The sequence below is a fragment of the Atractosteus spatula genome, chromosome 6 (genome assembly GCF_055471065.1).
Source record: "Atractosteus spatula isolate fAtrSpa1 chromosome 6, fAtrSpa1.hap1, whole genome shotgun sequence".
NCBI classification, from domain to species: Eukaryota; Metazoa; Chordata; class Actinopteri; order Semionotiformes; family Lepisosteidae; genus Atractosteus; species Atractosteus spatula.
The window spans coordinates 51,799,749-51,814,609 of record NC_142711.1 but is presented as its reverse complement, the minus strand read 5'-3'; the positions used below and the strand labels follow the sequence as shown (position 1 = coordinate 51,814,609).

Below are 14,861 nucleotides of genomic sequence, written 5' to 3'. Positions count from 1 at the left end.
CTTATCTTAACATTAGTTTGATACTGATTTTAACTGCTCACATATGTACAATTCATCTAGGGTTAAGCGTCTTCTGCCTTTATTTCTGGGACACTGTAATTTTTCTAGTGCTGCAAGGAGGGAAACTACAAGTTGCACAGTCTGTCTGTTTTAGGGTGGTGGACCACAAGGTAGTAAAATAATGGGTTAAATGAGCATTTTCTTGCCTTGGTAGTTACTGGCTTCTAAACAACCAAAGGGATGATGTGAGTGTAGCATTACAGAGAGAGCTGACATAATGAGGGAGCACTATGTATGGTTTCGGGTTTAGGAACACTGATATTCAAGGGGAAGGAAGAAGCCTTTTATTTGACTGTCCAGCAATTACAATGGACAGGGGAGTGCTTCATGTATGACTCACAGGAAATCTGTAAGCCATTCATATATTTTGAGTGTAAAACATTTAATTAAATAAAGTCTTTGAAAGAAAAAATGCATTTAATGTGCTTCCTGAAATTCAATAACAGAGCTTAAATATACTTGGAGATGAATATACTTGAAGATGAAATACAGAGCACTGCCAATACTTTGTGTTCTTTTCTAATCCCGTGTTTTCAAGGACATGATAAAATGATAAATGTCTGTGACTTACGAAGTGTAGGATCATTTACACATTTTGTTTAAACTTTTATGAGACCTTTGAGCTGTTAGAATTGTAGTGGTGCCTCAATGACCTGAGAAACATACAGAAGGTCATGACTGACTGTTTATTCACAGAAGGCAGTAGGTCTGTATAAAAAGAATGACTTGATATTTAATTCCTTGGTAAATATTTAAATATACCTGATTCAAGTCATTGAATATTACACATTATTCACGTTAATAAAAACATTATAAATGATTTGCTTTGGAAATAGTGCATTACCCTGAGCTAGATACAGGGTATATAATGTGTTTGGTGGTATACTGCAGTTGTACCATTAGTAAAAATTATTAATGCACACAACTTGAATACAACTACTACTTAATGCAACTATTGAAATCCTTTTTGATTCTACTGTATATCTCACATGGATGAAAACTGTTAGAAACATTTTCCTAGGTGTGACAGGTCCCCCTCCTATAAACAGTGGGGAACAGTAAGACTGAGGCTCGAACAATCCTGGTGTAAAAACCTTCTCACCCTGACTGTGTCCCTAAACAGATTTTTCCTCACCGGATTTCCCTTTAACGTAATGACAAGAGAGTAGCATAGCAGTTCTCCCTTTCAGCTCCAATTCTAAGGGTAAACCACAATCTGCTTTAACCTTCTTAAAATTGCAGCCCAGCCTTCTTACTTCTCCCTTTTAACATAAATATTCATTATTTTAATATTAATCTTTTCCCTTGTCTACCCATAACCTCATGCCTAGCCGATTAGACTTTAGTGTGCTGAACGGTTTTATAGAGAGAACAATAATCGAACACAGCCACATGAGATCTTACTCCCTCTGCCTCATGCGGCTGACTGCACTGTCTCTCAGTGCAGAGTCACAGACTTCTGAGAGAGACAGCTGCTCCGTTACCCTATGGCTGCTTCTCAACAATTCTGTGCTTAACCTGGACAGGGGCTTGGCTTACTCTGAATAAACAGACACACCTTTGTGGGTCATATGCGTCTTCCTTCCATTTCTCACAATGAATTACCTGGATTTTGCAAGCCTCAGTGCTTGCTTCATTCTGGAACTCTTCGTGACATCAAGCACTATATTTACAGAAATAAGCCGTACTTGAGTTGTAAAAAAAAATAACATAGAAAGTGTTGTCAATCAGAGGATTAGTGGGTACGATGTGGATAATGGCCAGCTTGTGGGAAGTCCTTGAATTAATCACTGTTTTGGGTAGGGAGCTACAGTTAATTTTTTAATGAGAATAATAATATATATATTGTAGTTCTTTTAACAAGGGGAATGTTTCTTTAAAGAAGGGTAATAGGGTTCCCTACCCTGTTTCCCCTAAATCTGGGCAATGGGTACAAGAAGAAAAGAAGAATTGTAATGTTAACCTTTGTATTTCTGTTATCCAAATAAAAATGATTTCTCAAAAGCATTATGAAAATGCTAAACATTGTAAACTCTCCTGTTGGATTGAATTTAGATTTTTACCCTTCGCAATTTCAAAAACTACCACAAGCTGTCTACCATTTTTCAGTTGATTTCTCTAGGATTGACCACTTAAGCATGAAATAGCATTCCAAACACACTTTGGGTTTGTGGGCGAGAGACATTTCAATGAAGCCCTCCTCCAGACTCTTAACAACAAACACTGTAAAACCGCTGTCACAGATATACTGTAGTCACTGCAGTCAAGGGTAATAAAGGCAAGTGGGTGAATGACTCCTGATGCAAATTGTGAACACTTCAATATAGTGGTTTCCTTAAAAGGGAGACTCTGGAATTCTATTAATTAAAAAGGCACCATTTCACGAGATCTTTTCAGACACAAGCAGACGTATTTAGAGCAAAATACTCCTATACAAGGTATCTATTATGTCTATTAGGAAATCCATATGCACTGATTCCTTTTTTATGTGCTGTTTCCCTTTGTGTTATTAATGTATTTGCCCACCAAAGAGACTGTAATTACTGTAGTTATTTGCTTTCTATAATATAATTCTTGTATAATGCAATTGCACCAAGTGAATGTGAAAATAATGAAAACATCACCGGCATTTCCATTGCTAGTCAAAGGAACAAATCAAAATTTAACCTCATGTGGAAGCATTAGCTAAAAGAATCCTTGATTTGGTAGGGAGACAAGTGTGAAAGCGCCTACTGGTTAACTAAGCACAACTCCAGCAGACAGCACTGACTAATAATGTCAGATCAAGGACACTTGTCTTCTGCCCATGCTGAGCTGTTTTCTAACTCCCCTTTTCTCTCATTTATAAGAATGGCTGTCATAGAAGCCAGGAGCTCCTTATATAACTGACCAAAATAACTGAGTGTTACACACTCACGTAGATACTAATGTGTTAGAAGTAGGAATATTCTCAGTGCCTTAAGACTTCCAAAATGTGACCATTTTGAAAATCACTGTACATTTTACACTGCTCTATCATTTTAAGTATTTTGATTTGAAGTTATGTTATGTCATACTAAACATTTATTAATAGACAGAAAAAACAAATTCAGGATTGGAATGATAAAGATTTCTGTGACGTGAATGCAGAAACATTACCATTGTGTAATGTATTACAATTTACATTTGGAAACCTTTGTAAGACCAACACTTTGTGAAAGCAGGGACTTTAGACCTTAGACATTCTGCAAAGGATAGTATTTATAATAGAAGTTCACTATTAACATACAGTACATCCACATTTGTTCACATGGACTAGAATACAGTACGTTAGCAATTTCAGATTTACATGTTAGAAATCTTCAAGCTTTTCACTCAAACTTTTTTGAAGTACTTTTAGTATACAATACTTAAAAATTAACTAGGCAGTTCTGGGATTGAACATTTAACATCTGTGATATATATTTATTTATTTCAAATACATTTCTATCAATGTTTTGAGCAAAAACAACAAAAACGTCAATATGAAATTTCAATCAAGAAACCTGTCTTATACAAATACATGAATAATGGTCAAAAGCCAAGGCAAAGCTGTATCTTTTAAAGAATATTTTCTGAGTCATAAAAGTTTCCAGTGATATTCATGATCAATAAACATTATTTGTTGAAACTGTAAAATGTTTACCATCATAAAGATAATCATGGTAATGCATTTGTTTTTAACAAAACAAGCCAAGACTTTTCATACCAGTTCTAGTTGTGTCTGAAAGTACAAAGGTTGTCAGAACATGTACAGTGGATATTTTGACCTATAGTTTGCTTTTTAGATTGCATTTATTAATTGTAAGAATACTAAGAATTATACATGCTTCAACTCAAGGGATCTTTTCTAAAAAGAGATACTCCAGCTGCAGAGGAAAAGCAACACTAGTGTCAATCAACATAAAAAATAATAGTATTATTTTGAAAACATATGGATGACTATTCTTCCTATTGATGCACACTTCAGAGAAGATAATATTCTGGAACATGTTCACAAGAAGCAGTTGCCAACAGAACATATTATTCCATGAAGAGTTTTATCAAGGCGTCTGCTGCAAATACACATTTGTACAACATTAAGGCCCAGGAATAAACATGGCCTGTGCTTAACTTGAAACATCTCAATTGATCCCATTGGGAAGATAGGCTAGGCATAACAAAATAATTGTGGAGAGTCTGGAGAGAATACCATTGATTTTACAATTTGTGAAACTAAAAACTCTTTTTCCAATAAAACCTGATGAATTAAAAAAAAAAAACTTTTGATGAAAACCTTTATCTGGTTTGAACTGAAAGAAGGCCTGGAATGAGAATGTCATTTAAAAAGCAGCGTTAAAAGATAACTAACAAAATAAAGTGGCAGCATCGGTTAAAACATGCAAGTAGCAACCTGTTTAAAGACATTACCAAAATTAAAGCAATAAAACCGACTCCAAGCTTGAGATGACTATACACAGTACAGGAACTGTGTATACTCTGTATGTGAAACTCACTTCCACAATGCAGTGATTAAGACAAATGAAAGAAAGCATCTAAAAGCAGACGTTTAGCCAGCGCTGTAGTAGCAAAGCTGCACCCTGCTTTTATTTCAAATCATGAAAGGCCATCTGTATGTGCAAGTCTTCTTCTAACTTTTAAATGCTCTTAAAAAACTACATAAATTAAACAACATTTCAGTAAATAAAAGATAGGCATTTGCTTTGTGTGTTTTCTCTATTTACACACATTTAGGCATGAAGATTAGACACACATCACCATACGGCTTGATTGACATTTAGCAATGCAGGTGCTAAGTTCATGTATTACTTTTTTAATGATATACACATCTGGAGCACAAACGTCATGGATGACACACTGATATCAAGGCTGACTAGATGGGGACACTGGATGCTTCTATGCACCATTAATACTGACCCTCTGATTCCAAGGGTGGCCAGGTGAGTTCTGATCCAAATTCACAGGACCGCCGCAATGAATTTCCATTTTCAACTGGGCCAGGCATTGTTTTTCTCTTCAGTGAAAGGTGAGCAATTGGTCCTGGATGTGAGGGAAAACCAGAACCACCTTAGATCCTCACCGCAACCTGCTTCAGCAACTGATGGAGGTGGAGGGACTGACTGAGGGTGAGACAAGTAACCTGTGAAGATGCAGCCTTCTGGCTGTATCCAGCAGCAGCATGGAAGAATTAATGGTGATACGAAGGTTAAGGGGCACTAATGTACAAAGAAATACACGATTATCTCAAAGCGTAGACACCACAGTTTCTTCTGGGAGCAAGGCATAACATTTGAAGAAGGGGAAAAAACCTCCAAGTGTTTGTTTTTATGATTTTTCATACCACGTAGTAATAAAAACACAAGGCAGTATGACAGGGCAAGAACAAACCAAATCTGCAAAAACAAGCTAATATCCTCTAAAAGAACAAAGGACTATGCCACTCTTTTTTTTGAAAAAATGGGGTTCTACTTAAAAAAAGTGAAAATGTATTTCAGAATGAGCTGGAAATATCTCATTTTGCGGCTCTAATTACATCATGTTCACAAAACTTCTACTTAGGATTTTGTGGATTGCTTTAAAAAAATCCTTGGGAATAACCTTCAGGGGACAGTGACGCATACCACAACAGCACCCGCCTGCTGACTTCCAAATGCTTCCTCAATATCCTTCACAGGCAGCTTTATTTCAGGCAACAGATAAAGTTCTTGTTCTCTGTCTGCTTTTAGATGACAGTTTTAGAGAAAGATGCAACAGCGTAAGGAGGTACTTTTTTATTATTTTCGTGACCCTCTTCTTTGTCAACACTAGGTTTTCTTTGCAGAAACACAGACTTGTGACTTGTGATTATTAGACAGCCAGAAGCAAAATTAAGAAATATACTGTAACCATTTATACCCCAGGTTATTTTGCTGAATATACATGCAACCTGTTTTTCCCCCCAATAGATATGTAATCATTCAACTGGCATCCATTTGTAATGTGTTTTAGGAGGCATATGAGTGTTTAGAAGGCCTGTGCAGCATTTTATCTTTTGTAATATTTACTTTTTCCATTTAGCAGTAGTAATACAACAGATCAGAGCATACTGAGCATCAGCTAGTTGCTGAAAACCAGTTGGACCTGAATATATACATTTTATATTATGGCAAAACATAATTTTAAAATTCATATAAAATACAAGGAAATGGGCATCTGCACATAGTGACACACTAGTGGCCTTTCAGAGTCAATTGCAATTAATCACTGATTGGTATTAATCTGACTGTGACTGCTACAGTTTCCTAAGTTGTCTTCCTTTTATGATTTTTTCACTGGATTCTTCTGTCATCTGATTTTGTGACACAACATGCTGGTCATAATACCATACTCTTCATGGGAGAACTGTACAGAAATAAATAAGCAAAAATAACTCAACTGTAGCAAGAGGCTGAAATAGAATAGGTCATTACAGTATGTCAAATTTCCCTGCCATCAAAACAATTCTCTAAGTCTCATCACTACCCATTTGCTGAAAATGTGCCACTTTCAATAAATCCTGTGTGCACAACTAGGAGATTTGGTGATAATTTTGTTAGTCACTATAAATGACTTACTGTATTAATCGCTCTTTGTTTTATAGTCTTTTGACTTTGACATTTTTAAATCACATCTGTGAAGAACTTCTCAAAAAGTAGCATCTATTAAGCTTCTGCCTGCCTTGATGCCAAACATACGACAGTCCAACTAGGCAGATTTCAAGGGCTGTATGGGAGGCAAGCTTAGGGCTTGAAGGTTGATGATATAGTAAGTATGTAAGAGCAAACAACTGACTGACTAGTGATGACCTTGTGACAAGCTATAAACATGGTATTAAAACAATATAGACAATCCCCAATTTCTTCATTTTTAAAAAAGAAGAAGGGTGAAGTATTATAAATGCAAATCTATTTCAATCCATCGCTGATTTTATTAAGGGGCTTAACTAATAAATGTAACCCACTACAGTGCTTAACCAACCAATTGCCAACCCTGGACTAGAACCTAAAAACACTTAAACTGGCTTCTCTATAAGCACTATCCGCATATCAACATTATTAACAGGTAAACATTAACACTGTAAAAACACATTTGTTTAAACCCATGGTATTGAAGAAATTAAAAAAGATTAAAGCCATCAGGGATTATCTTCTGTTCTCTCTCTGCTCACTCTGTAAAAACCAACACATCAAGCCTAAGATTCATATCAGTGGTTTCACAAACCCCCATTATCGCAGTTCTGGATAAGCTAATCTAAATTTAGGTAAACAAGTCTAGGACTAATCAGGGTCTGCGAATCTATGCCTAAATGAACCACTATGGTTATGTCTCCAGATCAGACAGCCTGGGGTATAAAGGGTTTTAACTGGTATGTGTTTTGTGAGACTTCTTCCAAGGAGACAAAACATGAGGCCACACTTAGCATTCGTCCGCTCAAGGCAGGTTCCGACTATATAAAAAGGTTTCACACTGCACAAAAGCGAGATTTAATCTGTGGGTCAACGCAGGGCTTTCAATGTGCCACATGCCTGGGTGCAAGCAAGAAGAGCGAAACAGAGAGAGTTGCTCAGGAAAAGAAATTGAACAAACTTCAAGTAAATACAGTGTACAGTATATATACAGTATATGCACCCGAGGAAAAGACAAACTAGTAAATTAAGGGATTACCTGACTTACCGATGTGCGTCTGGGCCATGACGTCAGCGAGGCGGTTGGCAGCCCCACTGCCCCCACTCTGCGTGGAGGAAGAAGAAGTGGTGGAGGAAGTGGTGGAGCCGTGGATGGCACGGTTAATCCAGTGCTCCATGTTAATGCTTCCCTGGCTGGAAGTGGGCGTCCCCTGGGAGTCCCCTTGCACCGAGCCCTCTTCCTCTGAGCCGGAGGAGGTGTCTAGGAAAACAACACAGCAATACCTGGTTAGGGACAGGCAGCTCGACGAAATTCAAAAAAAGGGTGGTAGTTCTTTCTTCCAACCAAGGGCGGTTAGTGTTCAGCAGGGCACAAATGCAAATCAGGAACTGTAGGAAAGTCAATTATATTGAACCCATACCAGCACAAAACACAGCATGACAGAATGTAAAAACTTATATCAGCATTGTTGATTTTCTCTCTTATATTCAGCTGTTGTGCCAACAAACAATTTTGCTCAAACACCAATATGTCCACTCATTTCTTTCTCTATTTTTTTAAACCTCCATACTTGTCTCTTGGCAATCCTGTGAAGTTAACTGGCCACCTAGCAGGTGCAGTGGATCTAGGTGAAAACAAGTCTTTTTTTGCATGCAATTTGCATGTCAGAGAGTCAGTGCGGTTCAAGCAAAGGCCTTTTCACCATTTGCGGTCTTGTCAATACACAAAGGCTGACTTTACTGTTAACATTGGGAATCATGACCTACTGAAGTCAGAGGGATAAGAATTAACTGGACCTCAGATCTCAATTCTAGATTCTCAACTGGACTGGACACTATTTAAACACAATTTTAAAACTTGAATCACGAAAAACACATACTGTACACTCATTAAAATGTCAAATTAAGAAAAAGAATAACAACAAATGAAATGTATACAGTGCTGTATACCACATTTTCCCCCATTTACCTTTGGCAACATGTCTTAATATTATGTATTTACTCTGTATCGTACTGTACCCTTTCTACCAATAGACACCAAACACCACGCATTTCATATTTGCCAATTCAGGCATTTTTCTTTTCTCAGCTAGAAATCATGGCAAAGTCAGGTAACGTGCCATGCAAAATAAGATCCTCTGAATTATAGACAAACATCAATCGAGTCCCACCAGTTCTTTTGGTTTACCACCTTGCCACAAGAGGGGGTCAGGAATCTAGAGTTTGTTGTAGAGGTAAACCATCAATCAATAATTTAAACCGTAAGGATTTCCATCTGATAGTAAAGAAAAGCACGTTTCATAATTGAAATGTGTTTTGTTTTATATTCTAAGATGTTTGGGACAGAAATCTGACTGATGTTCTTGTCTATCCAAATACATTACTGATACATAGTCAAGTGAAAGGAGGATGAAAAGCTTCCCAGTGTAAACAATTCCCAATGTAATGTTATTTTTTTTCTTTTCACAAATAAAATGATACCCCATCCCCTCGTAATTATACACTGAGGCTCGTCACCCACCCTTGGCTTCAAGAATGCTTCTGACAAAAACAGAAACGAATATCCATTCTAGACTGAAAACTGTTTCTTCCTGCCCAAAGCGCAGGATCCTTTCCCTTGACAATCCCTTCTTCTGACCTGCTCCCCTCTGGAGGGTATACCAAGAGATCACTGACTTGCCATGGCAACACACAGACTAGTTGGGCGTCTGTGAAATCAGCAGCGATCTCCTGCAGTGACTCCTTCAGCTGACACTGACTGTAAACTCTGCTGTTTGTTCTTTAGAACAAAAGCAAGAAACCCCACAGCATGTGTACAGTATACAGTATACCTGTGAATGTATTCCTGAGTTACATTAACAGCCTGCTAATTTAGCATAACAATTTGCATTACAAATTGTTACCATTAAACTCCTATCACATCCTGTATCAACAACAACAGCAACAGCAACAACAATAAGCAAAAACAACTACTACTGGTACTATTGCTACTATTAATTCTACAGTATGTGGAAACAAAATAATGACACACATTAATAGTCTAATTCGTCACCTGTAAACTCATCAGGTGATTTTTTTATGGACAAAATTAATTTCCACATCAAAACCCTCAACAAGACAGAAATGCTTTAAAATAATTAAGAGAACCTTAACTTTATCACAAAATACGCCATTAAAAAATATTTTTTTATTTTATTTTTTATGCTATATTTGCATACAAATAAATTGTCCACTTCTGCATCAGTACCCAATGTCATTAAGAAACAAAATATATTGTTTCCAAAATTTCCAGTCATCAATAAATCAAGAGTAAGATATATTTTCTAGTATTGGAAATAGCAATATTTATTTATCACCTAGCAACCCTTCAATTTATTTCTCTCATTACTTCTGGATGATGCCCAGAAGATTCAGCCCCTGGGATAGTGTATTTAAAAATGAGAATGCCAAGAGTAAACTAAACAATAAAGAAGTCAATTTTGAAACTTTTTAGGTGGTGCACAAATAGGAGGCTATGTTGTCCTGCTTTTTATATTTCAATATAAAAAGTTTTTGAAGAATTGTGAAGCGACCACACTTTTGTCAAAGAAAAAACATAATTTGCTAATGTAGTGAAAAAATGTAACTATTCAGCACTTTTGTACTTTACCCTTAATGTGATTCTAACAGGATTATCAGCATTGCTAAAATGCAGTTTTAAGGAAGAGGATTCAAAAACTAATTCCATGATTGTTTTTCCACCTTCGACTTACTGCATTCTCCATTTACATGAATTAAGAAAATCACACTATGGAAACAAACTGAATAATCCGTATTTGATATTTCTGAGAGGGCCTGTCTGTTAAATTAAAATGTCTCCAAATATACAGCTAATCCTTCTTTAACTCAACCAATATAGAAATACAGAAATTTTTTTTTTCTCAATTCAGCCAGAGAGAAGACATTGCAGCCACGGCATTTGAAGTGACAACTGAAGAGAACAGTGTTGACTGGGTTAAATGAAATCTGTAAAAGTGAAAATACTCATATCACAATTCTCATGACATAGAGGCTGGATTAGAAACTGACAGCTCATGTACAATAGAGGTAAACGATTTGCATTAATGCAGGCCATTTAAGATGAGTCTGCTGTTTTTGGAAATGTACATAGTTTCTTTTAATACAAAAATAAGCAACTGCCTTGTAAACTTTATTTTGGAGTTCTTATACATATAAGGTAACTATAAAAAGATGCTGGTAGATGTATAATTCTTTTTTTTTACTATTAACCCATTTATTGCTTTATTTTGGTAGATTTTTAATTAAGAGAGTCTAAAGTTCATCAGTATATTGTTCATCAGTACAGTTCATCAAGTTTGTGAAGCATTTGGATTATGACTTTGGGGCTCATCAAAGAAAACAACAGAAAAATTAATACAAACGTTCCATTTATACTTCTAAACCAAATGCAATTTTCTTTTAACAAAACAGCCTAAAATAATGAAATTCCATTTTTGGTTGTTGTTTTCACTAACACTTATGTCACCCCTGCATGCACACATACTGTTTTATACACAAAAGTGGAAAACTCCCTAATACTAAATTGTAAAAATACACACCTCTTGGTTGATACCTCTCAGTGCTCCTATCCCACTCTGTAGACACATTGCAAATAAAGCGCACACAATGGCAAATGTGTAGAATGTTAGCCTGTGTTGTTCAATGACTATCTTATTATGCAAACCAGTAACGGTACAAACGTTCTGTGCCAAGAGTATAAACCTTTAAGCCATTTCAAAAACCAAAAAATTTTTAATAAAAACTGTAGCAGTACAAATTTAAAGCATGGTTTGATGGTCAACTTATTCTTAAGCATGTTTGGTAGCCAAAGATGGTGCATTTTATAAAAGCATTATTGTAAAAAGCATATCACTTTCCACAGAATCACAGAATGTCCACGTGACTATGCAGATGCTAGATATACATTTATAATGATAAATACAAGAAGTTATCTACACAGCTGTTTGTGGCAAATTTGAGCAGATGTGTTTGTCAGAGCATTGAAATTCATCATATTTGAGTCTCAAGCAAACTAGAATAATAAATTTAGAAGGACTGGTGATAAGTACTGATAAATACTGTATGTTCAAATAAAAATACAGAATAATATGAAGATGTAAGTTCAAATAAAAATTTCTATATTCTCCACCTGAATGATTTCTCCTTCCCAACTTTTAAATGAACTCAAATTCTTATTGTTTGTTGTACAGATATTAACAAAACATCGCCTGACAAAAATTAACATCTTTCATTTCAATACAGTACATGCAGAAAATATTATTCTATGCTCTAAACCTGGGGTGCCCACACTTTAGTAGCTTAAGATCTACTTTCGGATTTGGCAAGTCAACGAGATCTACTGATCGGTAATTTTTTTCATTTAAATGATAATACTTTGCCACGGCCCTGAAATATTACAATATATAATATTACAAATAGTTAGGTTATAAATTCCTATAAGCAAGTATATGTAGTTACTGAATGTATTATTTTCGTGCTATAATATTTACAGTATAGTCTATATGAGGCAAAATTATAATTATTCATTGTGGCACTTGCTGATAAATAGATGGGGGTCCCTAACTTAGTCTGATAATTTGCACTGAATGGAGTCAGCCAGTTTTGCATAATCAAGGACAGTAGCCACTGGTTGCAAGCCTCAGGCAGGTTTCCAGGTGGTCATCAGACAGAGCTGACCGGTATCTGGTTTTAATGACCTTCAGGTAGGAAAATGCTGATTCGCATAAGTAAGTCGATCCAAAAAAAGCTTTAAAGTAAGCGCGCATTTTCGCAAGCTTGGACACTTTTCCTGGGTAAGCAAGTTCCAAAACTGCCCAGCAGTAGCCCTCGCCTTTATCTGAATGTCTGATTGCAGTGATAAAATTTCATCCCCAAGCGCTGATGAATCAAGGTGAAACAAGGAGGCGATTTTGGCGGCGAGAGCATCAGCATCTGTTTCTGCTCCAAACGGAAAACGCATGAAAGTCGCAATCGGCTCAAGTACTGCAAAGCCTTGGAGGCGTTTGTCGAAGTCCGACAAGACGCGTAGCGCGCAGTGTCAAACTGTGCAGTTTCTTTTCCCTGTTTTTACAGCTCGGATACTGTGTTTGGTAAGTTTGTTAGGTCATGACGGTGTAGCTTGGAAGCCAGCAATTCTAATTTCCGTTTGAAAGTGTTAAGTGTCATATCGATCACATTCTTGTCTTTACCTTGCAGCTCTAAGTTAAGTTCAATGTGTATGCCAGTCAAGTCAGTTAAAAATGCCAGTCAGTGTCAATCAGGTTTATTTAGCTTGTTTCCGACAAAAGAGGGTGGGGATAAGGATAAAGCCAGTGTCAGCCTACACTTAAATTTAGCTTACACTTGAATGTATATTTTAAGGTTGTGATGCGATCGACCCAGAGCTGTTTTGACGTAATGGGCACCCCTGCTCTAAACTATAACGTTATGGTGACCAAAACACTTTTGGTGTGTTTAAACAATTATGCAGATTATCTAATATGAAGATGCACACGTTTTCAGTGTTTTTATGATGGTGCCAGCTTTAGATATTATAGTTTTTTTGGTGATATGTTTTGACAATGGTCACCACAGTTTTGCAAAAACTGTAAAGTACTGTATATTCGTATTCCATGTTTGTGCTAGTTTAATTTTTTGATACACAAACATCTATATAATATAAAGTATAAAGTATGCTAACGTCATTTTATGGTAGTTTGTTAACTGTGATGGTCTGATCTTTCCTATTTAAAGCACAGTTGTAAATATAAACTATCCTCCATGTTGAAATACTAGAGGAATCCATGGAATACCAGAGCTGTCTGACATTCTGGTAAAAAAACAAAACGTATATATTTTGTTTTTATAGCTAGATTTAAAAATGTGATTTCAGTTCTGCAATATACTGTATTTTTTCACGCACAGCGCAATATTTATGCCAGTGCTCTTCAGAGAAACTGAAAGATGTTAAAAAAAAGACAATAAACAACGAAAAAAAATGTTAGCCTTCTACTGTGAAAGATTTGTAGATGGGACTGAGAAAAAAATATTTTATATATAAGAAAAAATATCATGGTGTCTTGCAAAACCCTAACTGAAAAGCCACACTGATAATGCACTGACAGGAACACAACAGGCACACAAAAGCAGTGGGTTAGCCCTTTTCTGCTTCTCAAAGGTCGCTGCTGCACAATCACATCATTCAGCCGTGCTGTCAACATCATACTCACAGCCATGGCATTACCTTGGTGGGGTATATGTTCCTCACCTGGGGGAGTGTAGGCATCCATCGAGGTTTGTACGACCAGTGAGCGGCGCTTGGAGGGCATGGGCACTGCCATCTTCCTTTCCTTATGTTTGGCCAGTGCTGCCTGGACAGCTTCAGTGTGTACATCTGGAAAACACAAAGTAAACGGCCACGTTTTAGAACTTCTGCAAGACGGCCAGTCAGAATGAAGACACTTTAAATATTTTCGTATCGAACACAGATCGAGAACTATCACAACAGGTGACAGCAAAAGTCCTATTCTGCAATAAACATAAATTCTTTGGTGGCTGTCTTCTCAATTAAACTACTGTGTTGGTGTCTGTGTATCAGCAGTCTTACAGTAAAATAATCTTACTGAAAACTCAGAAGTAATCTGAAGCCACAAGAACTCACACAAGCATGATGAAAATGCATTGTCCACACACTATATGGGTCACTATACAGTATAGTGTACAATATGTATCAATAAAGATGTTGTTAGTCGATATTGGTAGCCAAACTGTATTATTCAATACTGACTTAATACATATATAGTTAGCAATGGAGTGTTTTAAACTACTTTAGGAAAGCAAAATTAAGCCTTGAAATTTAACGCATACACACATTTTGACACAATAGAGTCATGTCTCTGCTCTCGGCTGTACATTTAGTCCTGAACCTTCCTGGACACTTGCAGGCTGTAGGTGAGGGATGTGCCCTTTCTCCAATCGGAGCTGCATTTCCAGCACAGAACATGTTGCCTGTGACGTGCTAAAACATGCAATTTGATCTCTCTTTTGTGTGGTAGTAGTTTTAGAAGAAAAACAAAGCCTTAATATAATCCTGTCACACCC

General features: G+C 36.6%; 1 protein-coding gene across 6 annotated transcripts in view; it reads right to left on the bottom strand.

The window, feature by feature from the left end:
- The window catches only part of LOC148833028 (disco-interacting protein 2 homolog C), a 224,110-nt gene that overhangs the window by 73,579 nt on the left and 135,670 nt on the right, over window positions 1–14,861 (bottom strand). For 3 of the 6 annotated variants that reach the window (XM_088918303.1, XM_088918305.1, XM_088918308.1), the window contains exons 4-5: window positions 14,029–14,154; window positions 7,762–7,983 (exon numbers count right to left, since the gene is read on the bottom strand). In XM_088918303.1, coding sequence (XP_088774429.1) covers window positions 7,762–7,983; window positions 14,029–14,154 — 348 coding nt within the window. Of the gene's footprint in view, window positions 1–4,995; window positions 5,119–7,761; window positions 7,984–14,028; window positions 14,155–14,861 lie in introns of all 6 variants that reach the window. The other 3 variants (XM_088918304.1, XM_088918307.1, XM_088918309.1) reach the window with 2 other exon arrangements.